The 24,920-nt window shown below is 43.8% G+C and overlaps 2 protein-coding genes across 3 annotated transcripts in view; one reads left to right on the top strand and one right to left on the bottom strand.

The window, feature by feature from the left end:
- ACOX3 (acyl-CoA oxidase 3, pristanoyl) overlaps positions 1–4,659 on the bottom strand; it is a 136,424-nt gene extending 131,765 nt beyond the window's left edge. The window contains exon 1 of the mRNA XM_056555032.1: positions 4,616–4,659. Coding sequence (XP_056411007.1) covers positions 4,616–4,644 — 29 coding nt within the window. The 5' untranslated portion in view covers positions 4,645–4,659. The remainder of the gene's footprint in view (positions 1–4,615) is intronic.
- TRMT44 (tRNA methyltransferase 44 homolog) overlaps positions 1–24,920 on the top strand; it is a 93,505-nt gene that overhangs the window by 9,905 nt on the left and 58,680 nt on the right. The window contains exons 1-2 of one of the 2 annotated variants that reach the window (XM_056555035.1): positions 1,914–1,965; positions 15,554–15,671. In XM_056555035.1, coding sequence (XP_056411010.1) covers positions 1,929–1,965; positions 15,554–15,671 — 155 coding nt within the window. In that variant the 5' untranslated portion in view covers positions 1,914–1,928. Of the gene's footprint in view, positions 1–1,913; positions 1,966–15,553; positions 15,672–24,920 lie in introns of those variants that run through there. The other variant, XM_056555034.1, reaches the window with a different exon arrangement.

Raw genomic sequence — 24,920 nt, 5'->3', positions numbered from 1 at the left:
ATGCAAGTCCGTGGGAGGGGGCGTGGCGGCAGCCACGCCCCCTCCCATAGACTTGCATTGAGGGGGTGTGGTATGATGTCAAGGGGGTGTGGCTGTGACATCACGACCCTGCTGCCCACAGCCAGCGTTCCGAGCGCTGGGGCAGGGGTGTACCCCTTTAAGGGCTGAAACCTTTTTCTTGTTTGGCGAATCGAAACTTTAATAAAAAAAAATTACAAATGTCCACCTGGAAAAGTGGAGTCATGGATGAGACGTAGAACACCGATCCAAAAGGGGCATTTTGTTTACATTTTTCTGTTCTTTAGTATCAGTAATATACGCTGACTACATTGATGTTGTGTTGTTAGCAGATAAGTCGTGAGGGATCAATAGTCATTCCAGTAAACTACCTGGCGTGTTGGGTATGGCCGCTGTGTGTCAGGAGCTGGGAGAGAACGGATACACTGCGTTCTCTATTGATTCCGCCTACATAGCGAGAAGCCAGCGCTTTATCTTCCTTTTTCCCTGTAGTCGTCTTCGATATTAGATTCTAGTTAATTAGATTTTAATTAAATAAAAAAGTGTAGAGTGTAATATTTAACCCCCTAGGACCAGGGCCATTTTTGTGTTCATTTTTTATCTTTGCGCTTGCAGAGGGAGCTGCAGATGTTTTCCGTATTATATCTGGGTACTTATTAGCCTTTGGTTGCTTGGATGTGTAAAAAGTTTATTTTATTTATTTTATTTTTTTTTTAAGTGACAGGTACACTTTCAAGAGGAACAGTCTGATTCAAAAACTTCTTATATGTTTAAGAACGATGATATAACTACGAGCCAGTACAATACAGACTGGTGAGGGCATGTAGGCGAAACATCAGCGGCGTGTGGCCATTAGTAAAGTAAGTGGTGCACATGTCAGATAGTGCCCTCAGAGTCGCGTATGCCGTGTAGCCTCCATGGGGGATATTTATCAAAACCTCTGAACAGGGCTGTGGAGTCGGTAGATAAATGTTCCGACTCCACAGTTTTTTGTACTTCCGACTCAGACTCCTCGGTATTAATATGCAGATGTATTTATAAACACTTACAGTTGAATCCAAGAAGCTGTTCCACCAGGTTCTTCTAAGCTCTTCTAGCAGAGAGAGGTAGTTGGGCAGAAGCTGCTGCCATCTCCTTTTTGTGTGCTGATCTGCTGCTGAAGATAGGACAGTGGGAGGATCCAAGAAGGGGCATTTATTATAAAACATGGTTTCCCTAGTAGAATCCCATAGTCATGTTTAAAGTTTAAGCTAACAATCGGAGTTTACAAGTTTTTATAGCCTTAGCTGAATGGCAGCAGTTTTTCCTATGGTTTACCGCTTCAGTCTTGAACTATTGACCCTCCATTCCCTTCACTTTATACAAGTGTCTCTAGTCCTGCAAAAAACATATTTACTTAATCCCTTATCAGTGAGAGGCTAGGTTACCCATGGGTCCCTGTAACAGCAGAATACAACACTATGAAAAGTATAAGTATTGCCGCTCCTGATTGTGCGTTGCGTGCCATATAGTAAAGCACATGAAAAGCTTCTTCACGGTTACTTAACGTGTTCGTTTTGCGGTTACATGAGGCACTGCATGCATTGGTCTTTATTCTTACAGTAGAGAAGTCATTAATTATAACTTTTTGTGAATTGGGACATTTAAACTTGCTTTTTTTTTTATTCCAATCTAAATTTAGTAGGAGTTGGAGTCGGTGCATTGTTTGCCGACTCCAACTCCAGGTAACCAAAATATCGTCCGACTCCTCGACTCCGACTCCACAGCCTTGCCTCTGAAGAGGAAAAGTTGACCAGTTGCCCATAGCAACCAATCAGATGGCTTCTTTCATTTTTAGCAAGGCCTCTGAAAAATTAAAGTAGCAATTTGATTGTTTGCTAAGGACAACTGGGCAACTTTTCCCTTGCGCCATGACTAATAGAAGCTATAGAAGAAAGTGTGTCTCTGGTAATACATTTGGGGGAAAATTGTATAAATAAGTGACCCTTTTTACCGAAAAAGCCCTAGTAGAATGGTTAGGACTGTAACTAAGAGATGCTATATTAAACTGTGAATAAAACAGAATGATAAACCCAACAGTGAGGGCTACATGTATGGTTAGTAATGATAAGGATCATGATAGACAGTCCTATTAGACCCTCTATCCCTGTCTAATAGCAGTCCCTAAATAAAGACCCTCCACCATACTTAAAAGGGTTATCCGCTAATAATGTTATTAAAGAATCTATCTAAAGAATAGGGGATAAGATGTTAGATTGCGAGGTCCGGCCGCCGGGGACCCCCACGATCTCCAGGCTGGCAGCGGCGGCGTTCGCGTTTTTTTAGTCACTCCACGCCCCCTCCATTCATGTCTATGGGAGAGGGTGTGACTGCTAGTACATAGCAATCATACCTCCTCCCAAAGACGTGAATGGAGGGGGCGTGGTGGCTGGCATCCCAGTCATCGGGCGCGGAGAGAAGTTCGCTATGTGCATCGAATGACAGGGCTGCCGCAGCAGAGGTCACGGGGGTCCCAAGTGGCGGGATCCCCGCGATCTAACATCTTATTCCCTAAATGTCACCTAAAGGTAGCAATATCATAGCATATTGATCCTCCGCCCAACATGCCAAGAGGGAGCCATTAGTATACATTTAAAACTACCTGAACGCGCCTCAAGGGTGTTGTGAAAAAAAAAGATGCTCAACAATATAGATTCTAAGAGGAGTAAAATAGTAATAATCCCCCCGTAAAGCCAGAGATAATAATGTGAGTGTCATCAGATGCAATTTGCGTGACCATATGGGAACTGTTAAGATACAATGTATTCAGGAAGGTTTTAGACCCTTTTACTTTATTCACATGTTATGTTGCAGCTTTGTGCTAAAATAAATAAAATAGAAAGTCAACTGTTCCCCTATCAGTCTGCGCTTAATACCGTATTATCAGATTTTTTGAAATTTTAAGAAGGAAAACTAAAATTTTCCATGGACATAAGTATTCAGACCCTTTGACATGACACTTGAAATGTAGCATTGGCTCCTCCCATTTCTTTTGATTATCTCTGAGATGTTTCTACACCTATATTGGAGTCACCTGTGGTATATTCAGATGATCGGACATGGTCTAGAAAGACACCGCCCTCACTATATAAGGCCCACCAAACAAAGTAATCGGGGGAGAAGTGTCCTAGTAAGTGAGGTGACCAAGAACCCAATGGGCACTCTGGCTGTGCTCAGGGCTGGTGCAAGGATTTTTGCCACCCTAGGCAAAAGCTAATTTTGCTGCCCTGTTGACACGCTCCACCTTACTACTGTGGTGACACACTGCAACAAGCCCCTCTCCTCATGTAATTATCATACTACTGGAGTGACACAATGGTGATGGAGGGGTGGTGACGCAGTTGTGGTCAAGAGCTGAGTGATCAAGCCTGTCTGCCTAGGAGGAGCACGGCAGACAGACATGATCGCCCAGGAGAGCCATCGCTGCACACTGTCCAGTGGCGTCTCCAGCTTTTACATTTTGGGGCACACACTAAGGTCCAGGAAAAAAATGTGTGTTTGTGTGAGAATTATAATAAAGCTTCATTTATATGCTTTGGGGGCAAATTATCTCTAAGCTGCAGGTTGCATGGGGGGGGGGGGTTGACTTAAAAGGCAGCTTCAGCATGTGTCCACATGGAAACGAAGTGGCATATCTCTTATTTTCTGTGCAGTTCCCTGTCAAATTTTAACATAAGTAAGACAATTTCCCATGATAGACACACAAAAATAACTCTAAATAAGCTTATGTAGGGGGAGATTTATCAAAACCTGTGCAGAGGATAAGTTGACCAGTTACCCATAGTAACCAATCAGGTCGCTTCTTTTGTTTTTAAAAGGGCCTCTGGAAAATGAAAGAAGCGATCTGATTGGTTGCTATGGGCAACTGGTCAACTTTTCCTCTACACAGGTTTTGATAAACGAAATCCAAATAACACCAGGATTTAAAGAGGGAATATTATCACCGTACATTTTACCATCATACTGTTACTGACCAAATCCTGTATACTGAGACCAATATTACCCATAATACCAGTATACAAGGAGGAAATATTCCCCTCATACAGTGACCATATAGTGGTAGATACCAGCTATGCAGACCATATAAGTGATTACATACTATTACAGGTGACTCACAGGTGACGTCTTCTCTGATCGGAGTAGTTCACTTTCCTTTTTCTTCTCCATCTGGCCCAAACCGTCATGATGATTTCTTACAGCCACAACTCATCTCCACAGAACCTGCCACACAAACATTTAGGCTCTGCACTTTTTCAGCACCTATAGTGCTCCATACAGTAATAATAACCCCTTGTTGGGTAGATAAGTGGGTTGGGGAAGAGTAGGTAACCCGTCCAGGACACAGGGCATACAACTATTCCCCCCCCCCACTCCCCCATGTCAGCGACCGCATTAATTCAGATCGGCAATTTGCGGCGATTCCGGCAGGTAAAGGGTCAATTGTCCTGATTCGTCGGCCATTACTGGACGAGGAATCAGGACTCCTGCTGGGGTGTAACTAATGGCACCCCTTCTGTCCCTATTCTGCAGGGCGAGAGCAGGTGCTGGGAGTTGGTACCTGGAGCAGGGGTCCCCGATTCCCAGCATCGGTGGTGGGATTGGGGCCCCTGGACCGGAGGCGGCGGCAGACAGGAAGATGGAGCGCAGCAGCAGGAGGTATGGCTGTGCCTCCTGCTGTTGCTTAGCAATAACTCCCAGCATGCACAAAAGGGCATGCTGGGAGTTGTTGTTATGCAGCAACAGAAGCCACATCTACAACTCCCAGCATGCCCTTTGGTAGTTTGTGCATGCTGAGAGTTGCTGAGTGTGCCTCCAGCTGTTGCAAACTACAACTGATAGACCGTAAATGCTGGGAGTTGTAGTTTTGCAACAGCTGGAGGCACACCGGTTTGAGATGCAGCAAATTTTCTGCTGCAGCCAAATCTCCCAGCGGGAAACTCGCTGTGATGCAGACTGTGTGAATGTATCCTAAAAACACTACACTACACAAAATAAAAAGTAAAATGCTACATATACATATACCCTTACACAGTTACCCCTCCCCCAATAAAAATGAAAAACATCTCGTAAGGCACTGTTTCCCAAATGAAGCCTCCAGCTGTTGCAAAACAACAACTCCCAATATTGCTGGACAGCCATTGACTGTCCAGGCATGCTGGGAGTTTTGCAACAGCTGGAGGCACCCTGTTTGGGAAACACTGCCGTAGGGTATTTCTTGTATCCGGGTCCGTCCCTATGCAAATCCTTAATATAGGCCTCAAAGCACATGGTGCTCTCTCACTTGCGCTCTCTCACTTCAAAGCCCTGTCGTGTTTCAAGGCAACAGTTTAGGGCCACATATGGGGTATTTCCATACTCGGAAGAAATTGCATAGCAAATTTTGGGGGGCTTTTTCTCCTTTTACCCCTTATGAAAAGGTAAAGTTGGGGTCTACACCAGCATGTTGTTGTAAAAAAATTACATTTTTACACTGACATGCTGGTGTTGCCCCATACTTATTTCACAAGAGGTAAAAGGAAAAAAAGACCCCAAAATTTGTATCGAAAGGAAATACCCCATATGTGGACATAAAATGCTCAGGAGTGAGAGTGCACCAAGGCTCAGGAGTGAGAGTGCACCAAGGCTCAGGAGTGAGAGTGCACCAAGGCTCAGGAGTGAGAGTGCACCAAGGCTCAGGAGTGAGAGTGCACCAAGGCTCAGGAGTGAGAGCGCACCATGTACATTTGAGGTGATTTGCACAGGGGTGGCCGCTGGTTACAGTAGTTCGGACATAAACGCAAAAAATAAAAAATAATTGTTTTCTTTTTTTACGTACCTTAGGATTTTAATACTGTTTTTCTCGTTCCTAGAAATGAGTTCTCGCGAGAGTAATGTGTAATGTGGTGATGGGAGCACGGTAGGGATACTTGAGAAAGGAGGCGCGTAAGTATCGACGCAAGCTCCACTCTGTTCCCCTTCGTGAGAGGAAGGATCTTAAAGGGGTACTCCGGTGAAAAAAAATTTTTTAATCAACTGGTGCCAGAAAGTTAAACAGATTTGTAAATTACTTCTATTAAAGCAGTTCCTAAAATGGACAGAGATGTCAGCAGAGAGCACTGTGGTCATGATGTCAGCAGACAGCTCTGTGTTTCAAACGGAAAATAATTTCCACTGTAGTATTCAGCAGCTAATAAGTACAGGAAGGATTAAGATTTTTTAATAGAAGTAATTTACAAATCTGTTTAACTTTCTGGCACCAGTTTATTTAAAAAAAAAAAAAAAAAAAAAAAAAAAAGTTTTTCACCGGAGTACCCCTTTAACACCCCAGAGGTATTTAACGAATTTTCGTTAAAGTTGGATATGAAAATGAAAATTATATTTTTTTCACTAAAATGCTGGTGTTACGCCAAATTTTTAATTTTCACAAGGGGTAATAGGAAAAAAGTCCCCCATATGTGGATGTAAAGTGCTCTGCGGGCACACTACAGGGCTCAGAAGAGAAGGAGCGCCATTAAGCTTTTTGAGAGAGAATTTTGCTGGAATTGAAGGCCATGTGCGTCTACAAAGCCCCCATGATGCCAGAACAGTGGACCCCCCCCCCCCACATGTGACCCCATTTTGAAAACTACACCCCTGACGGAATGGGGTGCAGTGAGCATTTTCACCCCACAGGTGTCTGACAGACTTTTTGAACAGTGGTCCATGAAAATTATAAATTACATTTTTCATTTGCACAGCCCACTGTTCCAAAGGTCTGTCAAACGCCAGTGGGGTTAAATTACGTGAGGAGGTGTAGTTTCCGAAATAGGGTCACATGTGGGGGTCCACTCTTCTGGTAGCACGGGGGCTTTGTAAACGCACATGGCCCCCGACTTCCATTCCAACCAAATTATCTCTCCAAAAGCCCAATGGTGCTACTTCTATTCTGAGCATTGTAGTGCACCCGTAGAGCACTTTACATATGGGGTATTTTCCTATTTACCCTTTCCCCTTGTAAAAAAAAAAAAAAAAGGTGTAACACCAGCATTTTAGTGAAAAATCTAATATTTCATTTTCACGTCCAACTTTAGCGAAAAATTGTCAAACACTTGTGGGGTGTAAAGGGTCATTGTGCCCCTTGTTACATTCCTTGAGGGGTGTTATTTCCCAAATAGTGTACCATGTGTTTTTTTTCCTGCTTTTCTGGCACCATAGGGGCTTCCAAAATGTGACATGCCCCCCAAAAACCATTTCAGCAAAATTTGCTTTCAAAAAGCCAAATGATGCTCCTTCTCTTCTGAGCATTGTAGTGCGCCCGCAGAGCACTTTACGTCCACACATGGGGTATTTCCATACTCAAAAGAACCCCCCCCCCCCCCCCCCCGAAATGTGTAACCCCATTTCTTCTATTACAGCTTGTAAAAATGGTAAATTTTGTAGAAAAAAAACAGCATTTTAGTAAAAAAATAAAAGTAATTTACTCATCTGAATTTAACAAAATGTTGTCAAACACCTGTGGGGTGTAAATGCTAACTGTATACCTTGTTACTTGCCTTGAGGGGTGTAGTTGAGGGCTGTTCTGGCACCATAGGGGCTTCCTAAATGTGACATGCCCCCCAAGAACCATTTCAGCAAAATTCACTCTCCAAAATCCCATTGTCGCTCCTTCCCTTCTAATCCTTGTAGTGCACACACAGAGCCTTTTACATCCACATATGAGGTATTTCCTTACTCGGGAGAAATTGGGTTACACATTTTGGGGGGCTTTTTCTCCTTTTAACCCTTGTAAAAATTCAAAAAAGGGGTCTACAAGAACATGCGAGTGTAAAAAAAAAAAAAAAGAAATTTAGAATTTTCTCCTTCACATTACTGCTATTCCTGTGAAACACCTAAAGTGTTAACAAACTTTCTGAATGTCATTTTAAATACTTTAAGGGGTGCAGTTTTTATAATTGGGTAATTTATGGGGTATTTCTAATATGAAGACCCTTCAAATCCACTTCAAACTGAACTGGTCCCTGAAAAATTCCGACTTTAAACATTTTGTGTAAAATTGGAAAATTGCTGCTAAACTTTGAAGCCCTCTGATGTCTTTAAAAAGTAAAATCATGTCAACTGTATGATGCAAACATAAAGTAGACATATTGTATATGTGAATCAATATATATAATTTATTTGGTATGTCTATTTTCCTAACAAGCAGAGAGTTTCAAAGTTAGGTTACTCCCTGTAAGCAGTAGCAGCTTCCTATAAGTAGTGGTTACTCCCTGTAGGGAGGACCCAGAGTAGATAGTAGCCCCCCTTATTTATGGTTAAAGTCCCTTGTATTTAGTTGCAGCCCTCCTGTATAAAGCAGTAGCAGCCCCTCTTTAGTTAGTAGTAGCAGCAGCCCCCTTTAGTTAGTAGTAGCAGCAGCCCCCTTTAGTTAGTAGTAGTAGCAGCAGCCCCCTTTAGGTCATAGTTGCAGCAGTAGTGTAAGTATCTATCATACATACACACACAAATCGTACATACATACACACATTATACATTTATTCACCCATCTATCATACATACACACATATCATACATTCATCATACACACCACATGATACCTACATACGGTACATATGCACATCATACATACATACACACACACACCATACATACTAGGGATCGACCGATTATCGGTTTGGTCGATATTATTGGCCGATATTCACGATTTTGGACGTTATCGGTATCGGTAATTACCTTGCCGATAATGCCACGCCCACTGCACCCCCCACCACCACGCCGCCTTGGCCGCTGCCCCATTGCCTCCCCCATCCCCGGTTTTATAATTACCTGTTCCCGGGGTCCACGCTATTTCTGCGCATCCTGTGTTACACTGTGCGCTGCGCAGCGCAATGACTAGTGACGTCCTCAACGCGACGTCACAGTCATTGCGCACAGTAACAGCTCAGGAGGACGGCGCCGGAAAAAGAAGTAGAGCGGATTCCGGGAACAGGTAATTATAAAACCGGGAATGGGGAAGGCAATGGGGGGGGGGGTGCGGTGCGCCGGGTGGTGTCGCCGGGGGATAAATAGCCGTTAACTTATACCGGAATATCGGTATAAGTCATCGGCTATCGGCCCTAACCTCCACAGAATATCGGTATCTGCCCTAAAAAAACCATATCGGTCGATCCCTAATACATACACATATCTATCATACATACACACACATGATACATACATACATCATGCACAATTACCACATCATACCTACTTACATACACACATCATAGATACATGCACACATCATGCATACATGTGCACATCATACATAAATCATTCATACATGCACCCATCATGCCTACATACAAACACATCATTCATGCATACTTCATACACACACACACATTAAACATACGTACATACATACATATATACACACACATCACACATTCACACACATTTGTGTGATGTGGATGGGGTGCATGATAATGGAGGGGGTATTTGCTCTGCGTGCCATGTTCCTACAATAAAAGGAGGTGAGGGGCCTGGTAGGGATGGGGAGGGGGCGCCATCTGGGCCGAGAGGCCACTCTAGGCGGCTGCCTGTTTTGCCTATAGGCAGAGCTGGCCCAGGCTTTTTTTTTCTCCCTTTTTTTAGTTTAGATTCAATTCACACAAAGGGAATAAACATGTGTATAGTAAAACATGTGTTACTGCATTCCTTTTCTGTGAGAAATACTTAATTTTCTTGAAAAATTTCAGGGGTGCCAACATTTACGGCCATGACTATATCTATTAGATAGAGATCGGTACTGGTAATGTGATAGGTATACATGTCTGTGGCTCACAAAAGGACAGTTATCAGTTTTGTCCATTACATGACCAAGACTAATTTTTGTTCCTTGTGAGTAAACCATGAAGGTTCCTATTGAATGGTAGTAACTAAAGATTTTACATATCCAAAAATTTTTAATCCATGGAAAGAGGCAAATATTATCTATGATGGGGGGAGAACATTATGGCCAGATTCACACTGTGTACAGTACTGGGTACCAGTGTACAAGAAAGATATAGTGCAGCTGGAAAGAAGAAGGCTTAGGGGAGACCTAATAACTATGTATAAATATATCAGGGGACCGTACAGAGATCTCTCCCATGATCTATTTATACCCAGGACTGTATCAATAACAAGGGGGCATCCTCTACGTCTAGAGGAAAGAAGGTCTCTACACCAGCACAGATGGGGGTTCTTTACTGTAAGAGCAGTGAGACTGTGGCATTCTCTGCCTGAGGAGGTGCTCATGGTGAACTTTGTAAGAGAGTTCAAAAGGGTCTGGATAAATTTTTGGAGAATAATAACATTGTTGGTTATGTATACTAGATTTATAGGGACAGAACGTTGATCCAGTGATTTATTCTGATGCTATATTTGGAGTCGGGAAGGAATTTTTACCTCTAGTATGAGGGTTTTTTGCCTTCCTCTGGATCAACTCGGTAGGGACTCATTAGGGATATAGGTTTAACTTGATGGACTCTCGTTTTTGTTTCAACCTTATAAACTATGTAACACTGTGGATTCTACGGACAAAATTTCTGCTGGAGATCCTGTGGGCAGCGATAGGACCGCGCAGACTGCATTCCCGTCCCAATAGATGGCAATGCATTTCTGAGCAGATCTTTCAGCGGATCCGCTGAAAGGGGGAAGAACATTACCCGTGACGGGGGAGAGGACATTACCCGTGACGGGGGAGAGGACATTACCCGTGACGGGGGAGAGGACATTACCTGTGACGGGGGGAGAGGACATTACCCGTGACGGGGGGAGAGGACATTACCCGTGACGGGGGGAGAGGACATTACCCGTGACGGGGGGAGAGGACATTACCCGTGACGGGGGGAGAGGACATTACCCGTGACGGGGGGAGAGGACGTTACCCGTGACGGGGGGAGAGGACGTTACCGGTGACGGGGGGAGAGGACGTTACCGGTGACGGGGGGAGAGGACGTTACCGGTGACGGGGGGAGAGGACGTTACCGGTGACGGGGGGAGAGGACGTTACCGGTGACGGGGGGAGAGGACGTTACCGGTGACGGGGGGAGAGGACGTTACCGGTGACGGGGGAGAGGACGTTACCTGTGACGGGGGAGAGGACGTTACCGGTGACGGGGGAGAGGACGTTACCGGTGACGGGGGAGAGGACGTGACGGGGGAGAGGACGTTACCGGTGACGGGGGAGAGGACGTTACCGGTGACGGGGGAGAGGACGTTACCGGTGACGGGGGAGAGGACGTGACGGGGGAGAGGACGTTACTGGTGACGGGGGAGAGGACGTTACCGGTGACGGGGGAGAGGACGTTACCGGTGACGGGGGAGAGGACGTTACCCGTGACGGGGGAGAGGACGTTACCTGCAGGGATGTGGAAATCCTATAGCCCGACGGGACAAGTAGTTTTGGGCGCCAGGCAGGTGAATTGTTTATAGATTTAGCCCTGTATCGGGCTAGCAGGGACAGACAGACTTCTCCCTTATTTTTCTTTAATGTCGGTGTGAGGCGCAGGAGCGGATGCAAGTCTACACCTCACACCAGCACTCAGAGTGTATGAAGGGGGGGGGGCGGCCTCCAGCTGACTGCAGAGCCCCCTTATCTCCCCTCCCGGAGGATGGACGGAGCTCAGAAGACACAGCAGGGTGAGAGAAAGGATGTAGACAGCTCCATCCCCCGCACTAAGCTCTATCCCTCCCCCTCCCCTGCTCTGTCTAGACAGGACCTAATCCACCACGGGGCGGTTGCTTGTTTGCACGGGGAAAACACAGAGCAGGGGGAGGGGAGGGGGAGGACGGAAATCTCACCTCACACCGGCAGTGACTACAGCTCTGATGTCCACTCATGGCGGCTCAGGTGAGGAGGCCGAGAATACAGGCAGCGGCGGCAGGAAGGGTGGTTGTATATGTAGGGTGTGAGTGTATGTGTGTATGTAACGTATGATGGGGGGGCAGCGGCAGGTGTATGTATGATGTATGCATATGTATGGTGTATATCAGTGTTTCCCAACCAGGGTGCCTCCAGCTGTTGCAAAACTACAACTCCCAGCATGCCCAGCATAGTTTTGCAACAGCTGGAGGCACCCTGGTTGGGAAACACTGGTGGATATGGATGGTGTGAGTGTATGTGTGTATGATGTCTGTCTATGTGTGATGTGTATGTAATGTATGATGTGTGTATAATGTCTAAGTGTGATGTGTATGTATGTGATGTATGATGTGGGGGGGGGGCAGCGTCAGGTGTATGTATGATGTGTGCATATGTATGGTGTATATGTATGGTGTGAGTGTATGTGTGTATGTAATGTATGATGTGTGGGGGGGCAGTGGCGGGTGTATGTATGATGTGTGCATATGTATGGTGTATATGTATGGTGTGAGTGTATGTGTGTATGTGTATATGTATTGTATGATGTGGGGGGGGGCAGTGGCGGGGGTGTGTGTGTATGTATGATATGGGGGCAGTGGCTGGTGTATGTATGATGTGTATGACATGAATGTTTTGTATAGGAGCGGACTGTCACGTCGGGCATTAGGGCAGTTGTGCCATCTAATTTTATTTATTTTTAGTGGCACCCGCACTAAATTGCACCCCCCAGAATCCCCCCCTTCATACTCACCCCGCAAACCAAGAGCCCCACGGATGCACACAAACGCGCCCGAACCAAAACTACAACTCCCAGCGTGTTGCACCATAACCTAAACTGTAGAACTATAAAGTGCAAGATGCTGGGAGTTGTAGTTTTGGTTCGGGTCAGCTGCAGAGCTATAGGCTGCATCAGGGCATGCTGGGTGTTGTAGTTACTAACTGTAATTCCCAGTATTCCTTGACACAGACTATGGCTCTGCAGCTGACAAACCAAAACTACAACTCCCAGCATGTTACACAATAACCTTAACTGTAATACTATACAGTGCAACACCCACACAACCATAGACTGTATCAGGGCATGCTGGGAGTTGTAGTTATCTACTAACTAAATGCAACTTCCAGCATTTTCTGACTCAAAATGCACCATATAAACTGGAGAAGCAGAACCCCCCCAGTAACACATAAGTCCTATTGAGACTGAAAAATAGTGATTAAAATATTTTAATAAGTGCGTATATATGTGAATAAGCCCCTTTCCTAATAAAAGTTTCCAATTTTCTTTAAATAAAAATAATGTACAAAAATAAACATACCGTATATACTCGAGTATAAGCCGAGTTTTTCAGCACGATTTTTCTTGCTGAAAACACCCCCCTCGGCTTATACTCGAGTGAACTCCCCCACCCGCAGTGGTCTTCAACCTGCGGACCTCCAGAGGTTTCAAAACTACAACTCCCAGCAAGCCCGGGCAGCCATCGGCTGTCCGGGCTTGCTGGGAGTTGTAGTTTTGAAACCTCCGGAGGTCCGCAGGTTGAAGACCACTGCGGCCTTCAACATCATCCAGCCCCCTCTCACCCCCTTTAGTTCTGAGTACTCACCTCCGCTCGGCGCTGGTCCGGTCCTGAAGGACTGTCCGGTGAGGAGGTCGTCCGGTGGGATACTGGTTCCGGGCTGCTATCTTCACCGGGGAGGCCTCTTCTAAGCGCTTCGGGCCCGGCCTCAGAATAGTCACGTTGCCGTGACAACGACGCAGAGGTGCGTTCATTGCCAACGTACTTCTGCGTCATTGTCAAGGCAACGCCTCTATTCCGGGCCGGAAGCGCGGAGAAGAGGCGCCCCCGGTGAAGATAGCAGCCCGGACCACCTCCTCACCGGACGACCTCCTCACCGGACAGCCCTGCAGGACCGGAACAGCGCCGAGCGGAGGTGAGTACTCAGAACTAAAGGGGGTGAGAGGGGGCTGGATGATGTTGAAGGCTGCAGTGGTCTTCAACCTGCGGACCTCCGGAGGTTTCAAAACTACAACTCCCAGCAAGCCCGGACAGCCGATGGCTGCCCGGGCTTGCTGGGAGTTGTAGTTTTGAAACCTCTGGAGGTCCGCAGGTTGAAGACCACTGAGGGCGAATGATGAGAAGAGGATGATGAAGGGGGGGTGTGGGGATGATAAGGGGATGATGAAGGGGGGTGGGGATGATGAAGGGGGGGGTGTGGGATGATAAGGGGATGATGAAGGGGGGATGTGTGGGATGATAAGGGGATGATGAAGGGGGGATGTGTGGGATGATGACAAGGGGATGATGAAGGGGGGATGTGTGGGATGATGACAAGGGGATGATGAAGGGGGGATGTGTGGGATGATAAGGGGATGATGAAGGGGGGATGTGTGGGATGATAAGGGGATGATGAAGGGGGGATGTGTGGGATGATGACAAGGGGATGATGATGAGGATGTTAATGACGGGTCTGGATGATGACAGGGGGGGATGAGGTATTTCCCACCCTAGGCTTATACTCGAGTCAATAACTTTTCCTGGGATTTTGGGTTGAAATTAGGGGTCTCGGCTTATACTCGGGTCGGCTTATACTCGAGTATATACGGTAAGTGGTATCGCTGCATGTGGAAATGTCCAGACTATTAAAATATGATGTTAATTAAACCGTATGGTGAACGGTGTAAATTTAAAGAATAGTCCAGAATTGTTCATTTTTGGTCACTTCATATGAGAAATTTTTTATAAGGTGATACTTTTCTGGGCTTGGCTCGGGGGTAAGAGGAGCTACAGCTCTCCCCCCGCTAATATCCTGACATGCTGCGATCACCTATTAACCCATTAGATCATCGCTGTCAGCAGTGTCTAAAGGATCTTATATCCATCCCTGGTGGTCTAGTGGGGGGGATCAGACTATTTTGGTTGAAATTATTTCATCAACCAGGACAAGTGGATTTTCTTGAGGGACAAGTAGATTGTGTTCCGCTTTAGTCCCTTGGACAAGTAGTTTTTTTTTTAAATTTCCACACCCCTGTACCTGTGACGGGGGAGAGGACATTAATAGGAAGCAGGTACATGTCCATTAAGGCCGATCTGAGAGGACAGGAACAATAAACAACTGTAATACCAACAAGATGCCGCAAAGCCACAACCAAACTGAATCTAAACCTTTCCCAGCGCCTTTAGAGACAGAAATGAATATTGATCTTCTATTAAAAATAGTATTCTCAGTATTGGAATTGTATTCCAGGCTTGTCTTCAGGTGAGACTGGAGAATTTACAAAGATTCTCAGATGTTTAATGAAGGTCTATTTGTTATATAGTTTTAATACCATGTTATAAAGATATTATTTATTATTATAAAAGAACACATTCCATACTACCATTTTGTAAACCCGTTTTTTCCCCCCATTTTTTCCATTTTTGTTCCAGACCTTTCCATCTCTAATAGCAACAGAGAACTTGAACAAAAATGTGTAATTTATACAGAACACATATTGCAAAATGTGTAACTTTTCACTGTATTTGCTGAAGATGGAATACCCCTTTAACTCTGAGATCTGTTCTGTATCCCTGATAGTATTCCTGAAGAAACCTCTGTCCGGTGAAATGATGGCAGATAAGTAATATTAACATGTTTTGTTTAAACCTTTTCCAGATGTCGCCAGCAACATTGTGACATTTCTACCATTGGAAGAACTGAGCCCCGGACACTTCCAGGTGAAGAAAAACAACATTTATGAAATCCGTCTTGGACCTGTCCAGGATGATGAATGGTGAGCGGAGGAGAGAGGGTTTCTGCGACGCATATATTAGCATTTAGTCCCGGTGTCACGGCTATGATGTATGGCTCAGGTGACCGCAGATCCTCCAGTTTATTATTCCCACTTTTTTACTATTATTTATTATCCTACTAAACAGATTTTACTGTCACAGGCCGTCCACGTTTCACCCAGTTCTTTGTATCGACGTGTTCATTAGATGTGCTGTTTACATAGATTTTTTTTTTGACACTCCGTTCCATTACTGATCAGTAGATGAGCACCGCATGATAGCATCTTCTTATGTCCACATCTTAAAGGGGTATTCCAGGCCAAAACTTTTTTATTTTTTTTATATATATATATATATATATCAACTGGCTCCGGAAAGTTAAACAGATTTGTAAATTATTTCTATTAAAAAATCTTAATCCTTCCAATAGTTATTAGCTTCTGAAGTTGAGTTGCCGTTTTCTGTCAAACTGCTCTCTGATGACTCACGTAACATCATCATTGAGCAGTTAGACAGAAAACTTCAGGAGCTTATAACTATTGGAAGGATTAAGATTTTTTTATAGAAGTAATTTACAAATCTGTTTAACTTTCCGGAGCCAGTTGATATATAAAAAAAAGTTTTTGCCTGCAATACCCCTTTAAAGGAGTAGTCCAGTAGTGAACAAGTGAACAACTTATCCCCTATCCTAAGGATAGGGGATAAGTTTGAGATCGCAGCGGGTCCGACTGCTGGGGCCCCCCGCGATCTCCTGTATGGGGCCCCAACAGCCCGCGCGAAGGGGGCGTGTCGACCCCCGCACGAAGTGGCGGCCGACACGCCCCCTCAATATAACTCTATGGCAGAGCCGGAGTGCTGCCTTCGGCAATCTCCGGCTCTGCCATAGCGATGTATTGAGGGGGCGTGTCAGCCGCAGCTTCGTGTGGGGGTCGACACCCCATATCTGGCCGGAGAGCCTGGCCCCCGTACAGAGAGATCGCAGGGGGCCCCAGCTGTCGGACCCCCCCCCCCCCCCCCCCCCCCGCGATCTCAAACTTATCCTCTATCCTTAGGATAGGGCATAAGTTTTTCACCACTGGTCTACCCCTTTAAGATTATTAGAAGATGCCATGTATTTGTTGGCAATAGCTCATATAGTCAAAGAGAATCCTTTCCAAGTTTTCTTAAATGGGGTACTCCACCCCTAGTGATGTTATCCCCTTAGTCGGCGCTGCGCTGGGAGCGTGTGACGTGATAGCCCCCTCATTGCAAGTCTATGGGAGGGGGCGTGACAGCCGTCATGCCCCCTCCCATAGACATGCATTGAGGGGGCGGGGTTTGACGTCATGAGGGGGCAGGGCTATGATGTCTCGAGTTCCCGGCGCCGGCTCTAAGCGTTCGCTGCTCAGTGTTTGGAACAAAATGTTCCGGAGTACCCTTTTTTAAGGACCAAAGCTTTTTTTGTACATCTGACCACTGTCACTTTAAGCATTAATAACTCTGGATGCTTTTACTTATGATTTTGATTCCGAGAATTTTTTTCGTGACATATTCTACTTTAACATAGTGGTAAATTTTTTGTCGATACCTGCATCATTTATTGGTGAAAATTATTTCTAACTTTGAAACTCTCTGCTTGTAAGGGAAATAGACATTCCAAATAAATGATATATTGATTCACATATACAATATGTCTACTTTATGTTTACATCATAAAGTTGACGAGTTTTTACTTTTGGAAGACACCAGAGAGCTTCAAAGTTCAGCAGCAATTTTCCAATTTTTCACAAAATTTTCAAAATCTGAATTTTTCAGGGACCAGTTCAGTTTGAAGTGGATTTGAGGGGCCTTTATATTGGAAATACTCCATAAATGACCCCTTTATAAAACTGCACCCCTCAAAGTATCCAAAATGACATTCATAAAGTCTGTTAACCCTTTAGTTGTTTCACAGGAATAGCAGCAAAGTGAAGGAGAAAATTCTAAATCTCTATTTTTGACACTCGCATGTTCTTGTAGACCCAGTTTTTGAATTTTTTACAAGGGGTAAAAGGAGAAAAAGCCCCCCTAAATGTGTAACCCAATTTCTCTCGAGTAAGGAAATACCTCATATGTGGATGTAAAGTGCCCTGTGGGTGCACTAGAGGGCTCAGAAGGGAAGGAACGACAATGGGATTGAATGGGAGTGAATTTTGCTGAAATGGTTTTTGAGGGGCATGTTGCATTTAGAAAACCTCTATGGTGCCACATGGCTTACTATTTTGGAAACTGCACCCCTCAAGGAATGTAACAAAAGGGGCACAATGAGCCTTAACACCCGACAGGTGTTTGACGACTTTTAAGTAAAGTCGGATGTGTAAATATTTTTTTTTTTTCAATAAAATGCAGTTTTTTCCCCAAATTTACAATTTTTACAAGAGGGAATAGGAGAAAATGCCACCCAAAAGTTTTAACCCCATTTCTTCTCAGTATGGAAATACCCCATGTGGGGACATAAAGTGCTCTGTAAGCGCACTACAATGCTCAGAAGAGAAGGAGCCACATTTGTCTTTTTGAAAGCAAATTTTGCTGAAATTATTTTTGGGGGACATGCCACATTTAGGAAGCCCTTATGGTGCCAGAACAGCAAAAAAAAGCCCACATGGCATATTATTTGGGAAACAACACCCCTCAAGGAACGTAACAAGGGGTACAGTGAGCCTTAACACTCCACAGGTGTTTGACAAATTTCCGCTAAAGTTGGATGTGAAAATGAGAAATTTGATTTTTCTTTTTCACTAAAATGCTGGTGTTACCCCCAAATTTTTCATTTTCACAAGGGGTAATAGGAGAAAAAGGGAGTAGGCCACCTATTCACACCTGGGTCTGTGTTATGCGTTTCAACTCCCTTCGTAACCATATAGCAAAAGAATTCAACGCCACACATACATCTTTGCTTTTTCTTAACTTGCTTTAGTGAACAAATTTCTCAGATCCACATTTCCATATGTATAAATAGTACAAAATTGAAACATTATCAAAAATATCACCCAAGGTGCACCTTCTCAGACACACTAGACGCTCTTCATATAGCTGGAAATTTTCAGCCCATGTCAGGGCATCCCCGGCTCAAAGGGGTACTCCGGTGAAAACCTTTTTTCTTTTAAATCAACTGGTGGCAGAAAGTTAAACATATTTGTAAATTCTATTAAAAAAATCTTAATCCTTCCTGTACTTATTAGCTGCTGAATACTACAGAGGAAGTTCTTTTCTTTTTGGAATGCTCTCTGATGACATCACAAGCACAGTTCTCTCTGCTGACGTTATTATAATAATAATAACACTTTATTTATTGTTGTCCTTAGTGGGATTTGAACCCAAGTCCCCAGCACTGCAAGGCAGCAGTGCTAACCACTGAGCCATCATGCTGCCCTTAGCATAAATCTGCTATGCATGGTTGCTAAAATGGACAGAGATGTCAGCAGAGAGCAAATAAGTACTGGAAGGATTAAGATTTTTTAATAGAAGTAATTTACAAATATGTTTAATTTCTGCCACCCGTTGAGTACCCCTTTAAGATCCTTCCTCTCACGAAAGGGAACAGAGTGGAGCTTGCATCGATACTTAAAAAGTTTCAAAGGACGCGCCTCCTTTCTCAAGTATCCCTACCGTGCTCCCATCACCACATTACATAGGAAAAATACTCTCGCGAGAACTCATTTCCAGGAACGAGAATAACAGTATTAAAATCCTAAGGTACGTAAAAATAGAAAACAAATTATACACAGTAACCCCCCGACATATGATCAAATCGACATACGATGCTTTTATATGTCGGGGCCATTGCATTAACTGCTATCCAACAGCGCAAAATGCTTAAGCTGCTGTCGGATAGCAGTTTAAGCATCCTGGACAGGTTTACTTGCCTATTCCCGCTGCTCCGGGTCAACTTCGGGATCCTCCGGCGTCTTTTGCATCTCCTCCAGGGTCAGGGCCTCGCTTTCCGGTGTCGTTATTACGTCACTACGCACGCCGCGCCGGCGCTGCAACGTAAAAACATCACAGAAAGTAAGGACCGGACCCTGGGGAGGATGCAGAAGAAGCCGGAGGATGCCGGAGCAGCGGGACAGCATCGGAAGCCCCTGGGACAGCATCGGGAGTGGTGAGGACGCGGTCCGGAGCGGCGGGGACAGGTGAATGTAACTTCCTATACTTTACATTGCACGGATCCCTCATCATATGATGGATTTGACAAACGATGGGTCGTTTGGAACGAATTACCATCGTATGTTGAGGGACCACTGTATGTATATATATATATATATATATATATATATAATAATAATAATAGGAACAGTTTTAAGATGTTTTCTTACAGGTAAACTCCAAAGTTACACGATTCATTTAAACCATTTGGATTCAGTGAATTCAGCGCTTCGATCCATAGACCTCCCGCTGTAGCAATTTCTTCCTGACCTCTTCTTCTGTAGATCCCGCATTTCTTCTATAATCATCCAGCGCAATTCACTTGCCCTATGTCTCTGTTCAGCAAAATGTCTGGCAACTCCCGTCTCATCATACTTATTGATTTCTTCAGTTTTCAAAGTTTTTTCCAATATTTTGGTAAGTACATTTCAGATTAGGTAACAATGTTCGTTAATCCGGAATTTAACACTTCGCATTGTTTGACCTACATAAATCCTGCTGCAAGGGCATTTAAGTAAGTACACTACCTGTTTCGTTTCACAACTGTACCAACCCCTAATAGGGAACTTAGTTCCATATAAGGGGGGTACAGTGTGGTCACTTTTAATAATGCTGGAACAATTGGAGCAAGGGAGGCATGCAAACGTACCCTTATTTGTGGATCGCAAAAATGTTTGTTTAGATTTTTTTTCTTTTTCCAAATGTCCGCTCTCACCAGACTATTGGCCAATGATTTACCTTTCCTGTATATGAAACAAGGAATTTTGCCAAACATTTTTCCGAACTTCGGTTCAGCTTTAACTCATGACCCGGGGTTTTTCCATTTTTGCACTTTCGTTTTTTCCTCCTTACCTTTAAAAAATCATAACTCTTTCAATTTTGCACCTAAAAATCCATATGATGGCTTATTTTTTGCGCCACCAATTCTACTTTGTAATGACATCAGTCACTTTACCCAAAAATCTATGGCGAAGCGGAAAAAAAATCATTGTGCGACAAAATTGAAGATAAGACACCATTTTGTACATTTTGGGGGCTTCCGTTTCTACACAGTACATTTTTCGGTAAAAATGACTCCCTCACTTTATTCTGTAGGTCCATACAATTAAAATTATACCCTACTAATATAGGTTTGATTTTGTCGTATTTTTGGAAAAAATCATTACTACATGCAAGAAAATTAATATGTTTAAAATTGTCATCTTCTGACCCCTCTAACTTTTTTTTCTACATCGTGGTATGAGGGCTTTCTGCGCTGTGATCTGTAGATTTTAGCGGTACCATTGATCGGACATTTTTTTTTTATTGATCATGATATAAAAAGTGACCAAAAATACGCTATTTTGGACTTTGGAATTTTTTTGCGCGTACACCATTAACTGTGCGGTTTAATTAATGATATATTTTTATAATTTGGACATTTCCGCACGTGGCGATACCACATATGTTTATTTTTATTTACACAGTTACTTTTTTAGGGAAGGGGTTAAATGATCATTATAAACTTTTTTTTTTTGCAATGCTATAGCTCCCATAGGGGGCTATAACACTGCACACACTGATCTTTTACATTGATCTTTGTTATCCCATAGGATAACACTGCTCAGTGATTCTGATGCTTGACTGCTCATGCATGGATCTCAGGCATTGAGCAGTCATTTGGTGATCTGACACCAGAAGGCAGGTAAGGGGACCCTCCTCATGTCCTACTGCTGTTCGGGATGCCGCAAATTCACCGCGATCCCCTGAGCTAACTGGCATATATTAACTTTCACTTTAGACGCGGCGATCAACTTTGAACGCCGCGTCTAAAGGGTTAATAGCGCACTATTAGCCACAGGTCCCGGGCATTGCTTGGTGCCGGGCCCAACCCACTATGACACTGGGCCATGCCGTGGCCCCGTGTTATAGTATGGGAGCCGACCCATGACTTACATGTATGTCATGGGTCGGGAAGGGGTTAAGTAGACCCAAATATTTTTAAACAGTATTTTTTATTAATTGCGCATGTTTATCATATGTACCTAAATACACAAACTCCTCATTCTTTTTTTCTTCCATCTTTTTTCTTTCTCTGTCTCAGCTGTTCTTTGGGGATCTTTTGTACCTCCTCTCCTACCTTCCTCACTTCATCATCTTCTTTATTTCCTCTCTTTAGAAACTTTTTAATCAACATTTCTTTATTTTTGACATATTCATCAATTGAACTGCATATCCTTCTAGCCCTTACAAACTGGCTTTTCAGGATACCCTTGAATGTCTGCGGTGCATGACAGCTGTTTCTAGACCAGTTATTTGTCAGCTTCTTTTTTTTTTTTTTTTAAAGCGTGGACGCAAGCCTCGTCCCCTCCTTATAAACCTCGACATCCAAGTAATGGCTCCTTTGGAGATTTGCTTCTACTGTAAATTCAATCAACTCATGACACTGATTCAATGTTTTTACATATTTATCCAACTCGACACGTGAGCCCTCCCATAACATAAAAACATCACGCGGGAGGGCAAACGTGTCGAGTTGGATAAATATGTAAAAACATTGAATTAGTGTCATGAGTTGATTGAATTTACAGTAGAAGCAAATCTCCAAAGGATCCATTACAAGGATGTCGAGGAGGGGACGAGGCTTGCGTCCACGCTTAAAGAAGCTGACAAATAACTTGTCTAGAAACAGCTGTCATGCACCGCAGACATTCAACCGTATCCTGAAAAGCCAGTTTGTAAGGGCTAGAAGGATATGCAGTTCAATTGATGAATATGTAAAAAATAAAGAAATGTTGATTAAAAAGTTTCTAAAGAGAGGAAATAAAGAAGATGATGAAGTGAGGAAGGTAGGAGAGGAGGTACAAAAGATCCCGAGAGAACAGCTGAGACAGAGAAAGAAAAAAGATGGAAGAAAAAAAGAATGAGGAGTTTGTGTATTTAGGTACATATGATAAACATGCGCAATTAATTAAAAATACTGTTAAAAATATTGGGGTCTACTTAAAGCTGACCCGAAGTTCGGCAAAATGTTTGGCAAAATTCCTCGTTTCATATACAAGAAAGGTAAATCATTGGCCAATAGTCTGGTGAGAGCGGACATTAGGGAAAAGAAAAAATCTAAACAAACTTTTTTGCAATCCAAAAATAAGGTTTGCATGCCTCTCTTGTTCCAATTGTTCCAGCATTATTAAAAGTGACCACACTGTACACCCCTTATATGGAACTAAGTTCCCGATTAGGGGTTGGTGCAGTTGTGATACGAAACAGGTAGTGTACTTAAATACCATTGCGGCAGGATTTATGTAGGTCAGACGATGCAAAGTGTTAAATTCCGGATTAACGAACATCGTTGCGTAATCTGGAATGCACTTTCCAAAACATTGGGGGAAAAAATGAGAAAACTGAAGAAATTAATAAGTATGGTGAGACGGGAGTTGCCAGACATTTTGCCGAACAGAGACATAGGGTAAGTGAATTGCGCTGGATGATTATAGAAGAAATGCGGGATCTACAGAAGAAGAAGTCAGGAGGAAATTGCTACAGCGGGAGGTCTATTGGATCGAAGCGCTGAATTCACTGAATCCAAATGGTTTAAATGAATCTTGTAACTTTGGAGTTTACCTGTAAGAGAACATCTTAATACTGTTCCTAGATATAATATATATATATATATATATATATATATATATATATATATATATATAATTTCTATTTTTAATTACCTTAGGATTTTAATACTGTTATTCCCGTTCCTAGAAATGATAGAAATGAGTTCTCGCGAGAGTTTCTTTCCTATGTAATGTGGTGATGGGAGCACGGTAGGGATACTTGAGAAAGGAGGCGAGTCCTCCGAAACATCGTGTCGGCGCAAGCTCCACTTCGTGAGAGGAAGGAGGGATCTTCAGCCAAAAGAGGCCCTGACATGGGATGACAATTTCCAGCTATATGAAGAGCGTCTAGCGTGTCCGAGAAGGTGCTCCTTGGGTGATATTTTTGATATGTTACAATTTTGTACTATTTTTACATATGGAACTGTGGATCTGAGAAACTTGTTCACTAAAGCAAGTTAAGAAAAAGCAAAGATGTATGTGTGGCGTTGAATTCTTTTGCTATCTGTAAATACTGGTAGTTCAAATGATGCTGATTTTAAGTCTTTTATTTTTATCTGTCTCGTCGCTTGCATTTCCCTGCTGTAGACACAAACTGAGCAGCTGATCCCAAGAGATATAAGCTCAGCCGTATAATGGCGAGGACTACTTAGACTCCTGCAGGTTTATATCTGGGGAATGCAAATAAATAAGTAGCTTTGTGCAGGATTTTTGCAGGGCTTTCCTCAAAGGGGTATTCCAGTATCAGAAAATTGTATTTTAATAAAACAATCACGAAATCTATAATTTAGTGATATCACAAATTGTAAGTAGCAAAGGAGACTGCTTGTCCGGCACTGCTAGTAGCTCCGTTATAGTAGCCGTGTGAATCTCTACCGCTAGTTGTGGACAGCTGCTAAGGAGATGCCGATTCCAAGCAGGAACAAACGTATGTCAAATAGACAAGTATGGAGAAAGAAAGCAGGAATCGCACTCACCAGGCCAGAGGATCCAAAATAGATGACTAATATATTCTAAATCATAGATGGTGCAGCTTACAAGGAAACATGAGTTCCGATTGCGGGGAGGGAGAGCGTCTGCTCTCGGGACGCGGGGGCACACCACTGAATGGCCAATAGTTTTGCGTCATAGGACTCTTCTTCCGGCCAATTGTACTGGCTTCAGCGTGGTTTTGCTCTTGACTCACCCTAGAAAGGAAGTTGCGTTGTCCTTTCATTGTCAGTGTAGTGTTGTTTCAGTAGCTCCTCCCTCTCTGCCAAGACAACACATCATCCTCTGCTGTCTCAGGAGGTGTGGCTGGATCTGGTCTCTGAGCTTTAGCTCCGCTCCCTGATGATGTCATCACCTAGGGGGAAGCAAGAAGTAGTGGTACCAGGCACCTCCCACAAATCTGGCATTAGTCCGTGAGTCCTAATCACTGTCCTTAGGGCTGTCCTTCTCCCTGTGCTCCATAAGATCAGCTAAGCAAGGAGAAGGGCTTAGAGACACAGAAGTAAA

Source organism: Hyla sarda, chromosome 1 (assembly GCF_029499605.1).
Source record: "Hyla sarda isolate aHylSar1 chromosome 1, aHylSar1.hap1, whole genome shotgun sequence".
In the NCBI taxonomy this organism is placed as follows: Eukaryota; Metazoa; Chordata; class Amphibia; order Anura; family Hylidae; genus Hyla; species Hyla sarda.
Note: the sequence above shows the minus strand (reverse complement) of the source record. Positions and strands in the feature narration are given on the sequence as shown.